Source organism: Spea bombifrons, chromosome 6 (assembly GCF_027358695.1).
Source record: "Spea bombifrons isolate aSpeBom1 chromosome 6, aSpeBom1.2.pri, whole genome shotgun sequence".
NCBI classification, from domain to species: domain Eukaryota; kingdom Metazoa; phylum Chordata; class Amphibia; order Anura; family Pelobatidae; genus Spea; species Spea bombifrons.
Window position 1 is genome coordinate 29859024 of NC_071092.1, and position 13195 is coordinate 29872218.

The 13195-nt window shown below is 38.2% G+C and overlaps 1 protein-coding gene and 1 long non-coding RNA gene across 7 annotated transcripts in view; both read right to left on the reverse strand.

The window, feature by feature from the left end:
* Nucleotides 1–13195, reverse strand: part of LOC128499871 (uncharacterized) — a 374046-nt gene that overhangs the window by 264221 nt on the left and 96630 nt on the right. The window lies entirely within an intron of this gene.
* LOC128499870 (glyoxal reductase-like) overlaps nucleotides 1–13195 on the reverse strand; it is a 36957-nt gene that overhangs the window by 14321 nt on the left and 9441 nt on the right. For all 3 annotated transcript variants that reach the window (XM_053468834.1, XM_053468835.1, XM_053468836.1), the window contains 2 exons: nucleotides 8409–8510; nucleotides 2554–2645 (listed from right to left, as the gene is read on the reverse strand). In XM_053468834.1, coding sequence (XP_053324809.1) covers nucleotides 2554–2645; nucleotides 8409–8510 — 194 coding nt within the window. The remainder of the gene's footprint in view (nucleotides 1–2553; nucleotides 2646–8408; nucleotides 8511–13195) is intronic.

The following is a 13195-nucleotide window of genomic DNA, read 5'->3' on the forward strand; positions in this document are numbered from 1 at the left end:
GGTTAGACACATACGGCTCAGCACTGCATAGCAGGGTATCAGTGAGGCAAAGCGATGTTATATATTGTCAGCCCGGGTGAGAAACAGACTGGAAAGCTCTGCTCTGCCACTCAAGTCAAGAACTCCACATGTTTTCGGCTGTTAATTCAAAACGTTCTTTTTGTTCTGTGTGAGGCCCACAGAGAATTTCAAACGATGGAGAATGCCTTCGATCCATCCTACTGCCACACAAACAAAACCAAAGAACAGTCTGTCCCAATAACTTGCCAGGAAAGGACGCTGCTGAAACGTTTGGACAGATAGTAAAGGAGGTCGGGAGCGAAAAGGCAGGAGGGGAAGCTGAACAGTAGTAGGGTGGGTAGAAAGAGAAAATGGGTGGGAAAGGTTCTATACAGAGTGGAATTACTGGGAAGGAACAAAAGTACTAGGAAATCCAATAAAGTGAAATGAGCCAGCATAGAATGTGTTTACTCTCGTAACAACAATGGCTATACAATTACCATGATGAGGTAATACAATGGCCATCGGACAGTGGCGTTACTATTACTATAACTAGGCACACAGAGCACATTGTGACAATGTTTACACGCTCTCAGAACTTTCCTAATCTGATTAGTGTCTCAATTTTGACAGCTCTCACTTTCTTATGATTAAACGTTGACTCTTATTGGCGGAGATGCACTTGTATTTTACTGAGGCTTGACACACTTTAGAACGTCACTGTGAAAATAATCTTTTGACTCAGGCGGTAAGTGGGCTCTGGAAGGATAGCTAGAATGGAGACCTCATCAGGGAGCATTAATGACAAATATACAAAGGACGTTCTGACGTACGTAATAGCATTAGGTAAATATTGCCCCAAGAGAAGATGGAGTCTTGATATAGTTTATTCCAGTCTTGACGTAGGACATTATGCATTAGGTGTGTCACATCGGGTCACAGTACTGTGGGCCTATTGTATTGCTTACAAACAATGTCTACGTTTAAGAAGCACAAAGCCTACTGACTGATATATGGATAATTTCAATCAAAAATCAAAAAAAGCAATAGGTATTTCACTTCTGATATTTGTCCTCATTTCCCCATTTTATTCGACCATCACACATTCCTCACTCCAAGTCCTTTTGATATCTTCATTTCATTTAAACCCCTGCAACATGTCATACTGCATTTCCCTTTTCTCCAACTGAAGACACCCAAAGACTGAGGGTCTTGGTCACTTCTTTCTCATGCATAGCCCTTAGTGGAAGGTTGGCCACCCCCTTTGAGATATATATATATATGCATATTTATGCGCACATTCCAAGTCTACATATATTTTATAATAACCACTCAAATGTGTTGTTTAGTGACCTCATTGTTGAGTAATTAGAGAGGAATTTGCTGGAATAATAAGGTGCGGAAAGGAGTCAGGAGTAGTTAACATTAAACACTGCTTTCCCAGTAATAAGGAAAGCTGGTCATTTCCTGTTTTATATCTTTAGTACAAGTTGTCTCTACGCACGACAATGGTGTGAAAACAATCATCTGGCTCAGATTCAAGCAAAAAGGGGGTTTCTGCTATGATGGGACCTGTCAGAAAGACACGGACCACATCGGGAAGAGTAAAGAATAAACAACGGATTCATACAGATTAGTTTTGTGCCAAAACTAGAAAACTTTTATTTTTTTCAATTCCAGCCTAAAAGTCCCAAACTCTATGCAAGAGAAATGATCACTCAAATCTCAAACTTCCCAGAATGAAAGTCCCTCACCCCCCATAACAAAGGCCTCATCCTAGTCACAAACACTCATCTGGCAACACAGGATGTTACGATCATCAACTGACCTCACACGAAAAATTCTTATCATACCATTTACTGTTGAGATAGTTTAATACTAATCTCAAGAACCGCAGAGCAGGTGGTCTACACTCATTGTTATCGTCACAAAAACACTATTTTCAAAATCAAAGATGTCCTTGCTCTAGGATATTATCACGAGGCATGTTTTTGTTGTTTTTTTTTATAAAGAAAACACTTTTTTCACTATTTAGATGTGTTGAGATTTTCAAAAAACTCTTAAGAAAAACTTGTCAGTTCCATGTTCTTCTTCAGAAAGTCCCTTGATACACAATAGATCTACACAATCCCAAGTGCAAGTATTCTTTTAATATTCTCAGATTTTTCATGATTGTGTTTGTGGTGGTTTTATGTGATAGGGTATAACATAAACACACAAGTAGTGATTGTCCTGCTCAGTATACAGGAGCAACTTTAATGCATTTGGGGTCATGCAGAAAGCCATTCCGAATAGGTGGAATTTAGCTATGCATTTGAGAGAAAATTACAATCCAGTTACAAAACTGCTTACCCATCACAATAAAGAAATCAGTACTTTAATGCAACCTCCTCACACGATACAATGGCATTATAGAAAATGCATTCCATGATGTGGCCATAGAGCAACCACTTGTATCTTGTATGAAGATGTAGCAACTTGCTGGTGGCTCTAGTGATGATAGAGTGCCATATCTCCAGAAAAATAAGGAACCATCAATGAATCCTCACTTACCTGGTTAAGATGAGGAACCACACTACAGTCTTCCTTCAGCTGTTCCAAGTGATGAATAAGGAAGTTGCTAACTCCAATAGAGCGACAGATACCTAGGACAAACGGGACAGTGCATAGGTGAGAACCAGGGTGTTCTGCGGAAATCTGATAAGAGTGCATCCATTATAAAATAATGTCAAGGGGCATTTGAAAGAATAATGGTATCTGTGTGTATACTTAAAACTCTGCTTATGTCTATTCTGAACACCTGAAATGTAGGGATGCTAGCGGTTGGGAGGGATGAGATTGAAGGTGAGAGAGGAATGGTCATAGTCAGGAAGAGTAACATAAAAATATGTTAAGCCGCCATATTTAAATTGTACAGATATGTCGCAGGTTAATAAATACAGAACAAAAATACATTTAGGAAAAGTTACATATCACCTTTTATCTTTTAAAAATCACTGAGCTAATTGATTCATGGGGACACATAGAATTATAATTGTTCATTTCTTTTACAACTCTCTGTGGAAAAAACAAAACTATTATATTCATGTCACAACCAATTAAGTAATCACATATGATCCTGTCTAGAAAACTATACTCTTTGTAGGCTATTCTCTAAAGCGTAGAAACAGAACAGTTCTGTTATTAGAGGAATCTGGCCCTTGGATATATTCATTAACAAGACCTTTTTATTATGTAAATGTACGGGCTTCCTGCTGCAGTGATTAACACCATAGTTTGTAATATTATTCTAAGAAGTGATAATGGCCAAGTTTTTCCCATTACTGTAGAAAATGTTAAACATATCACAAATAATAAATGACACAGGATGTCGTCCATGAAATATGAAAGTGCACAAAGTTACAACACTGTCTATAGAAACAGTTGCATTTTAGTTTTATGTAAATTTGGCAGTCAAGACAATAGTGCATTATTCTATGTAGCGCTGATCTAGAGAAAGTGCAGGATCTGAAAAAGCCAACATACTGCTGAAGAGGAAACAGGGCTCCCCTGCAGGGGGTGAGTGTGACGGGCCGACAATGAGCTGGAAATATATACTAACATAAAAAGAAACATACTATACATTAGGGTAACCTACTCGCCATTTGGCCGACTGCATACATATAAAATATGGTGTCGATTCCATCTCTGTGCAGTGGGATTTATAAACAGGAACATTTTCCTTTAAAAATACTCTCCTCTGTCATGAACTCCCAAAGAACTTCTGCCATTTTGTCCTAAGATAACCATGTGTAAACTTGGACCGGAGTAAAGGACGTCACTGGCAGCTCCACCATTTTGGCAGAAGTTCATCGGGAGGAGGATATGGATGAAGAAAGAAGAGAGAAGAAAGAGAAAAGAAAAGAGGATAAGAAGATTCAGAACAAGATGATGCAAGACATAGAAGTGGATCGGCGAGACACGGAAGCAGAAGTGGTCAGCAGAGAAGGTTGGGAGACATTAAGAGAGCATGAGTGAATGAAAATGAGAGTGTGAGAGAGTGAGTAAATGTGGGTGTTGGACAATAAACACCCAAATTTACAAACCGTAACATTTGTCTAAATCGTTTTTTAGTCGATTTGTACAAGTCTACTATACAGTAATAACTACACTAACATTATAGTTATAGTGATCTCCATATAATTAGAACAAAATAAAAGTCTACAATAATCTCTACACATATTTTATTAATACACTATTGAACTAATAGATTATAATAAATTATGATTGGCGGTGCAGAGGTATCCAGTGATGATTTAGTTTAAGTGTGATGATTTCCTCATTAAATGTTTATGTGCCAAGATCAATCACTTTGGAGATTTGTACACTGGGAGTTGTATTGCGTATTACTAAGTCTAGTTTATTGAATTAAGTCCTTAAGCTTTGCCACATCCTGGACCGAGCACCACTATTACCAATGCATGATGGATGCTTGTCGAATTCAATTCCTGAACAGAGCCAGGGAAAAAACACGCAAAACGTGCCTGCGTAATAAGAAGGCTCTTATATCTCATCTCAAATGGTAAATATATATTGATGGCTCTTTGTACAATTTCAAACAAGGTGAACACGTTATATGCGGCTGCCTGCACACTCATTTTATGTTTTTTGGGTGAATGTGTAAAAGATATAATGGAAGCAGATTTTTTGATACATTATTATAATTACATTTTAGTTACAGAGCACCAGCAGATACTGCTTGGTTTTTTTGTTTTGTTTTCTTCACAATAGAGGAGACTTTAAAAGTAACTTTAGATTCACAGTATACAAAACCAAAATACCATGTAACCACATATAGGCCATACCACTGCAGTATGAAAAGCGGAACCTATTCTTGCAAGCATACTGCTTATATAATATTGTCAAAATCAGTGTTTTATTATTGTATGACCAAGATCTACACAATGTGCAGATAAGAATTTCCAAGGGGGCTTCTATTCTTTAAATGGTTTGAGGCTCTCTCAGTAAGGATTTATAGTGTAACAGCTAGGAAGTGGGGGGAAGGGGCCACGAGAATGAGATATCCCTTCCAGTCTCATTATTGCAAAGGGGAAACCGGAGGCCAGAATTTAAAATATGAACACAAGCATGGAGTCTGCAGCATAAATATACACAGTAATCACTTTTCCTAGATGCCCGGTGGGCCACTTCCCGACATCGTTCCATACGCACCCAATTTACCACTCCAGCTGCAGATTGGGTGCCGCAGTGTGGATATGCCCTACTGCACACTATGTGCAGCCTGTCATGTCCGGCTGTTGGCCGTACTTACATCCTTAGGCAATCAGTCTGGCCCTGCACGTACCGATTGACTTAGCTGGGCCTAGCTTTTATGGGTGGAATTCAGGTTGGGGATTGAGGGAAAGTGGTCAGAGAGTAGGCAGGATGGGGCAGGGAGTGAGTATGGTCATAGGCCTCTCCTCTACATGGAGAAAGCAGAAAAGAGGCCCACAGAAGTGGAATTTACCAGGAGTCTCTGGGTCAAACACAAATCCCAGATCCCAGGTATGCATTTGTTGTATATAATATTAACAAAATAAGTGCAAGTATGAATACATGAATGAACTGTGCATATATTCATACTTGCACTTTGATAATATTATATACCACATATGCATACCTGGGATCTCATGGCACAAAAAAGTCTGTAGGTGGGAAGGCATTGTTGTATGCAGAATAATTACATTTTTTCACATAAACGTACAATAAAAAAGCTGTGTCCTGGATAGGTAGAGAGAAGAGTCTAAATTTTATTGATTAAGAATGAGAGTTACAGAGGCTTTAGCCCAGGAGATGGTATCTTAGCTTCCCATATCTCCCGCTGTCTGGACAATGGTCTATTTTTAACCCTAACATACAGATAATCGACTAAAATAAACTTTCCAAGACTTATTTATCTCTGTTTATTGAACACATATACTACACTGTTTTTAAGATGGCAAACTACATTGTATTTACGGAACAAATATTGCAAAAAAAAGTGATATAATTTTCTCAGGTACTTACGTGTGAGAATCAATTCAGGAAGGTGTTCTTCAAAATTTCTATTATTTGTGCATAAAGACATTATTTTCTTTCACATTTCTTTACATTATCAAGAGGATTATACTAAGAGGTCCAGTGTGTGAATTAGTGGGTAAGAATAAATAGCCTAAGGATATCCATGCGTAGACACATTTAAACACCATGAAGCAGGTATATATATATAATGAAGCACAAAATGTGAAAGGAGAAAAGGAAAAAATAGAAATGTTAATTATACAATATGTGCTGTATAGTTATACTAATGTCATTGCAGCAGGGAGTCCTTATTTAATAAAGGCTGTAGTACTTCAAGAGTTTGGTAATATATATATATATATATATATATATATATATATATATATATCAATTAGATCCAATAACATCTTTATGGCGTTCAGTGTCACGATTATAGTTTAAGTAATACCCAAAAGCTGGTTTCCTCTTTCACGTTTGACTTTGTTAAAAACTTTTTTTAGTTATATGGTAGTATGCGCATTTTATGTAGCACATAAGTAACAGAAAATAAGGATTAACCTATGTGTTAATGCGCTAACCAAGCTTCTTGCTTTTCTTAACCAATGTGTTAGTGCCAAACAGCTTCTTAGGTTTGAGGTTTAAATGTTTCCTGTTCACAAATCAACGAAGCAGCCTTTGAAGTGGCACAGGGTGTATGTTCACGCTACAGTCCCATAGTCAGTGCTACCAATGTGCTGTAATTATTCTATACATTTGACTTATAGGCGAACAGTTCACAACTCCTGGCATTGCTAAAGTAATTCATTATTTTCACTACATTTCGATTCCAAATTGATATCGATGACATTCCAAAACTTACAAATGGTAATACTATTACATCAAACCAAAGTGTGTCTGAACCAATAACAGACAGTCAGCCACTTAACAGAAGTGGAAAGACAAATCAACGGACTGGAATAATCAGCAGATCCAGAGAACCAAAACATAAAATGTTTACACCTGCTTTATAATCATGGGGCAAGTTTCTAATCCATATTGCTCATTTTAATCTGTAAATACTATCACATAGGTTTATTTAGTTCATCCAACTGTAAGATGAAGCATTTGTAAAAAATAAGAGGTGGTGGCACGCCTTACATCACTCCAGTCAACATTTGGCATTACACAGTGATCTTCAGCACCAGATCGGCAATGGAAACTCATTTCATGAAGTTCCTGATGTTTGTGCTGATGTTACTTCCAGAGGCAGTTTGGAACTCGGTAGTGAGCGATGCTCCAGAGGACAGGTGATTTTAATGCGCTAAATTGCGAGAGTGTGCGGTCTACAGCTTTGTGGAGCTCTTGTTATTCCTAAACGCTTCCACATCACACCTAAACTCAATAATTAGGAGGGGTGTCCACATACTTTTCTAGTGTAGATGATATGTTTATCATATTGGGAATTCCTAGCCTGTCTATGTTGACCCACCACACACAACAATCTTTGCTTATAGAAGAAAGTGGAAAGCCAAATATTTAATATAATAAATGTGTAACCAAACTAAAGCTAGTATATAATAAATGAATTAATCATAGCTAGTATAGCTACATGACATCTCCCTTCTACTCTTGACATCTTGCCAAGGTCTAACTGCCCATAATAAATTCCATGTCCTGTCTCTGAGGCTCCTGATAACTTTACCACAATATATCGTACAATGGGGTCTATCCCCAGTCACAATGTATCACCAGGATAATGCTGCTTATCTGCCCAGAACAGCTTTGGTCCGTTATATCTCAACAATGGTGGCTGCAATCAGACAATAGCTGCTGCCAGATAAGTAACAGGTTTTAATTTTGCCTTAAGAGGGGTGCATATTTTAACCATTTATGCACATCTGCTGAATTCTCCTAGAACCCCTAATACTCGAAGGGCTAGCGTTTAGAACGTTCAAATGCTAGCAACATGACTCAGAAGGGAAAGCAGGAAGACATGTCACTCTCAAGATGCCAACGGTGAAATGGAAGGGTGATGCAGAAGAAAAAAGATCGGGTAGAAGAAGTAGAGAGACCGCTGTACAGGCATTCCACACAAAGGCACAGTAGCCCACTGAACAGGCTACCATGCCATCAAGGCAAAGCGTACGGGATTCAGCGTCTCTCCAGATCATTTCACATGAAATATCTGCAGGAGATTAATAGGTTTTGTGTAAAGGAACAGTCTTGCAAAATAATTGTTAAACATGCAGCTAGGAACCACCCTATATTTAAGCATATTTTTATATATAATAAAGGTTGAAGTTTTTTTATGTGATAGTATGACTTTAAGCCATTCTGCACTAATAGACAAGATTTCCTTGAAAAAATGTATATCCCCAATTTCTCCTTACCTCTATGGTATAGATCCTCCAGAGCTCGCCATGTCTCTGCTCGCACCTCTCGTGCACTCCTACCAGGAACATGAGCATCGGGCCAGTGCATCAAATACAGATCTGAAGACGGATAAAAGACAGTCACAACACATACACAAAGATAAACACCGTTACACCACTGCATTTTATATATAATATTGTGCTGACCTCTTCTAGCTTCTCGGTAAGCATTGTAAGCAAGTAACAATAGCAATCTAGGTGCTCTGTAATTGCTACTATTTTATTCCGTACTGTCAACAAGAAACCTATTTTCTTTCAATTTGTATTGGCCAGAAAATAATTCAGGGCCAAAATAAATCTTACAGAAACAGGGCGAATCAGTGTGGGCTCGGGCTGGGTTCATTCTCAATAAAGGAGGAGAGTTAGCTGAATAAAATTCCAACTACATTTGTGGCAACTTCACAGAAGCTAGGAGTTGTTCAATGAATGGTAAATAGCACAATATGAACTGAGGTTTTGGTGAGTAGACCCTAAAGACTGTACGGAGAAAAATAATTTCACTCCAAGCTGATGGACACCAGTGGACATATTTATATACCTGTGGGGAATATCAGATTTAAAAATGTGAACACACTCCACCATGATTATGTATAGTAATGGAAAACAAATACCTCTTTGAGGTCATGTCACTTTGGCCCATAAACGTAGGGCAAGGGTTCCTTGTTGGCTCAATGAGCAATAGGAACAATTCTTACTTGTTCCTCTTGTAAACTGAAACGTGTACCTGGACTGTCCCTATCTACAGGGCACCAAGTGAGTGTGAGCTACTTAATTAAACTGATATACAAATACCCTTATATAGGTTTCACTTTGACACCATCATTCTCACTACCACCAACCCCCACCTAATCTAACACTTGTCTCGCTGCTCCCTTTGTGACTATTGATTTCACTGTGCCTGCAGTTGTCCTCTTTACTCCTTGCAAAGAACTGTAAAATATGTTGGTACTATATAAATACATGTTTAAATACACATCCGCAATGATATCACATAAACTGGTAATATCCCTGATAAGCCCTGATGTAAATCCTGATGAAATAATTTATCACTCATTTTCTTTTTTTGCAGAATGTTCCTGAAAGTTCCCAGTACTTGCCAGATTCTTGCAGGCTTTTGCATCTGACCCCCTTTGGGACCCTATGATGAAGGTCATTTAAACGCAACAAAGAAGGAATTCCTGACAAGCGCTAGGAGGGGCTTGGGAAGTACAAGAGCAGTTGAAGAGGTCAGTCTGGAGTGGCTGCATTGTCTGTGCTGACGCACTCTTGCAGTCACACAGAGATGTCCCACTGGATTCCCAGACCCCCACACGAAGAACATGTACGTACCCCTCCCCTTTCAAAATATCAAGGCTCATCCTGTAAATGTGTGCAGATGTATCAAACATTATTGTCTTCTCAACTATCAAGTTCCTGCTTTCCTTTATACTGAAGGCTCTAGCAAGGAAGGCCCTTCAAACCTACTGTCTCTGCTATCTTTATGTATTAACCCATTGCACAGCACTATGGAATTTGTAGGTCTTATATGGGTCCCTCATTAATTATGTCCAGGGAGGGTTTTACATTGCAGGAGGGTCTCAACATGTTAAAAGCAACAAGATGTATCTCCATGGTAGATAATAAAGACATGCTGGGATTAGAGAGGACTCAGCAAATCTGGGGTGCTTTGACGTAGCTGCGATCTTTGCAAGATATTTAGTTGATGAAATCCTCTATATTTATACTTCACATATTTTTAAATACCATTTGCAGTATGTATTTGGGAACTTAGTTGTCTATACAAATAAAATAGATAATAGTAATGATGCATCTGAGAATGTTCACCAAAGAGTGTAGCCCCCAAATACTCTTTCATGTAAAGAGTTTGCTGCAGCATGCATTATAATTTTAAGTCAGTCCATCAATCATAACACACAAAAATAATATTCAAAGTGCCATAAAAGATCTTGTTGTTATTTACTATTAGCAGCCCTTGAATGCCTAGACAGGGTCTACATATGGTCGTTAGAAGAGATTAGAGAGTCATTGATCCTTAACTAGTTGGAATAATTGTTTTATAGTATCCCGTTTACTAGAATCACATATTGGCCAAGCTACAAAACTAGAAAGCTATAGCCAAGCTGTCTTGGTCGCAATGATAGAAATACAGAAAATTACATATAGGAAGAATTTGAGGGCTTTGAACCTGTCACAACAGACAATGAATGTCCCTTTGGGTGGGTGTGCCTGGTACATAAATACACACCTGCAGTCTTTTCTAATCTTCCTTATTCACTGTGTCACTTCAAAGTGTCAAATAGTGCCTCCCAGGGGTTTTGTGAACTATGCATTTAGGGTAATAATCTACAACAAAATGCTAATTACAAGTTGTAGAGATCAATTTGGGATGCCAAGAACTGTAGATAATTGGAGAGGGCTTAATAGCTGAAGCTTGGCTTTGTTGGATCTGTAAATCCCCTTTCTTTTGAAATAACTGGGTATAGGTTAAGAGTTAAAACTAACACAGAGATGTAAGTTTAATAAATCTTGAATGTAACCAGTAATTGTATTATACTAATCCCAATATCAACATCAGAGCTAGAAAATAAATATATCTGGCCAGTGCTAGTGTACAGAGAAGTCCTAATGATGTGTTTATTTAGACTGGGTGTCATAAAAAATAAAATGCATACCCAGTGTAGCCAAACCAGAATGTATCCTCGCTACACTGTGACGTAGTATGGAAGTACATTTTGATTTAGATTTGATAAACAATGAATCCCATAGCAAATGCACATCATGTTTTGCTGCACAAAAAGGGGGATCAGCCTACCTCTTCCATCTACAATAAACTCATAAACAATAAAACAGGGTCCATGTCCCTGCCTAGTACATACTTAACTCTTGATCAGTCTAGTCTGGTCCCCAAAATTGTACTTTTAATGCATGTTGGAGTCTATTTTGCATCGATCCTAATACACTTTACTGAATGAGAATGGGAGAACGCATTGCTTAGTTAGTGGAGTGAGAAAATTAGACTTCTTGTCCCATTTACTTGCACATGCTCAGTAGCACAGCTACAGAAGTCACCGAAGTGATATATATCCAGCGCCTAAACCCCACACCAGCTGCACTTTTTCAATGTGGTTCCCTTCCCACATATAAAATGCAATTCAATAAACTCCAAATAGTGATAAAGTGCGTGTAGTGCAATCTCATAATAACAAAGAGAACCTGATATAGTGGTATAATCAGTAACTGGTAATTCTTGTAAAGAAATCTTAAAAATAAAAAGAGACTAAAAAATAGTGCAATACAGTTAAAATGGACCCCCCCCCTCTTCCCGATTATATTAGATGGCTCCAAATACATAAGAAGGTCATTCAGCTCAGTGAATGGGAGAAAGAGAAATGTCAATTGGTTAAAAAAAACAGCTTCCAAAACGTAAAAAAAAATAGTATCTTACGTATTTTGTCACGTTACCGCAAGATAGTCGCACCTCGCGAGAACATAGGAAACTTATTTATATGTATGTGTTCTGCTAGAAGTGCCATGCCCCACACATAAAATAGATTTCAAATCTACGTATATTGTAATTATTATGATTATAGGTCCACAGATGTAGTGCCTATATGATACTAAAACATCACATGGCTAATGCCATCAGTTCAGATACCAACTGCTAATGCTGTTACTCAATGAGAGCTCAGCTCCCAATGGCTGGAATGGTAGTTCAATTGAGCATGTGCAAAAAGCATACTGTGGTATGCTACCTGCTTTAAGAAGAGGCAGCTGGGGGAGGAGCTAAATGAGATGAAAGAACTCCAATAACTGAAGTATGCCTATTTGAATGCAGTAAAATGCACTGAAACCCTTGCAAAATGGACTTCTATATGCATTTAACACGACAATAGAGCTGGTGTGCTCTTTCAGATGATGGTTTCAGATGAAATCCCAAGTACCAGCTAGAGTCCTGTGTAGACACATCTATACAGAATGTGCTATGGGTCTTTGTGTGTCTTTACCATGCTTAGAATTTCATTGCAGAGTCAGTTTTTTCCTCTGGAATTTCACTGTTACCCAGCCAAAAAGGTGTAGTAACTAGTAATGTCCACTTTCAGTTAAACCGAAAACCTCCAACCCAGCTGTCGTTGGCCAAAGAAATCTTCCTTGATTCTATCTATAGTTTGGAATAAGAGCATATCACCAACGCACCTTAAAGGAATGGTCAAGCCTATGTTAATTGTATGAAAAAGACAAAAAAAGGAAGCACATTTTAATTAGATTATCAAGGATTACTAAGGTATACTATGTCAATTTTGGGAGCATTTTAGTCTCTGTGTCCTGATGTTGGCATCCATACCATTTATACAGACATGGATGGGATATTGTCACATTCACTGAAAGTGGGCTGCAATAAAACATAAGCATACTTGAAATTACATAACACCTGAACATGCAATCCGTGTTGCAGGATGCCATATGGGAAACATATTTCTGGCACAGCAGGGTGAATTTTATTGTGTGCATGAATTACATGACCAATCATATCAGTGTATTTCAGTTACCAAAGAACTCCATAGTAATCCTTCCTCTCCATCTACTGCAGCCAAAGTACTGCAGAGCAATTAGATCACAGCTCTCATAATCTCTCCAAAGGTATGTGTTAATGGACCATTCAAAATAGAAAAATGAGTCTTTTTTTGAAGTTGATACCTTTTTTGGGGCCAACAAGTTATATATGCATCTTCTGCTTCCATCTGAAA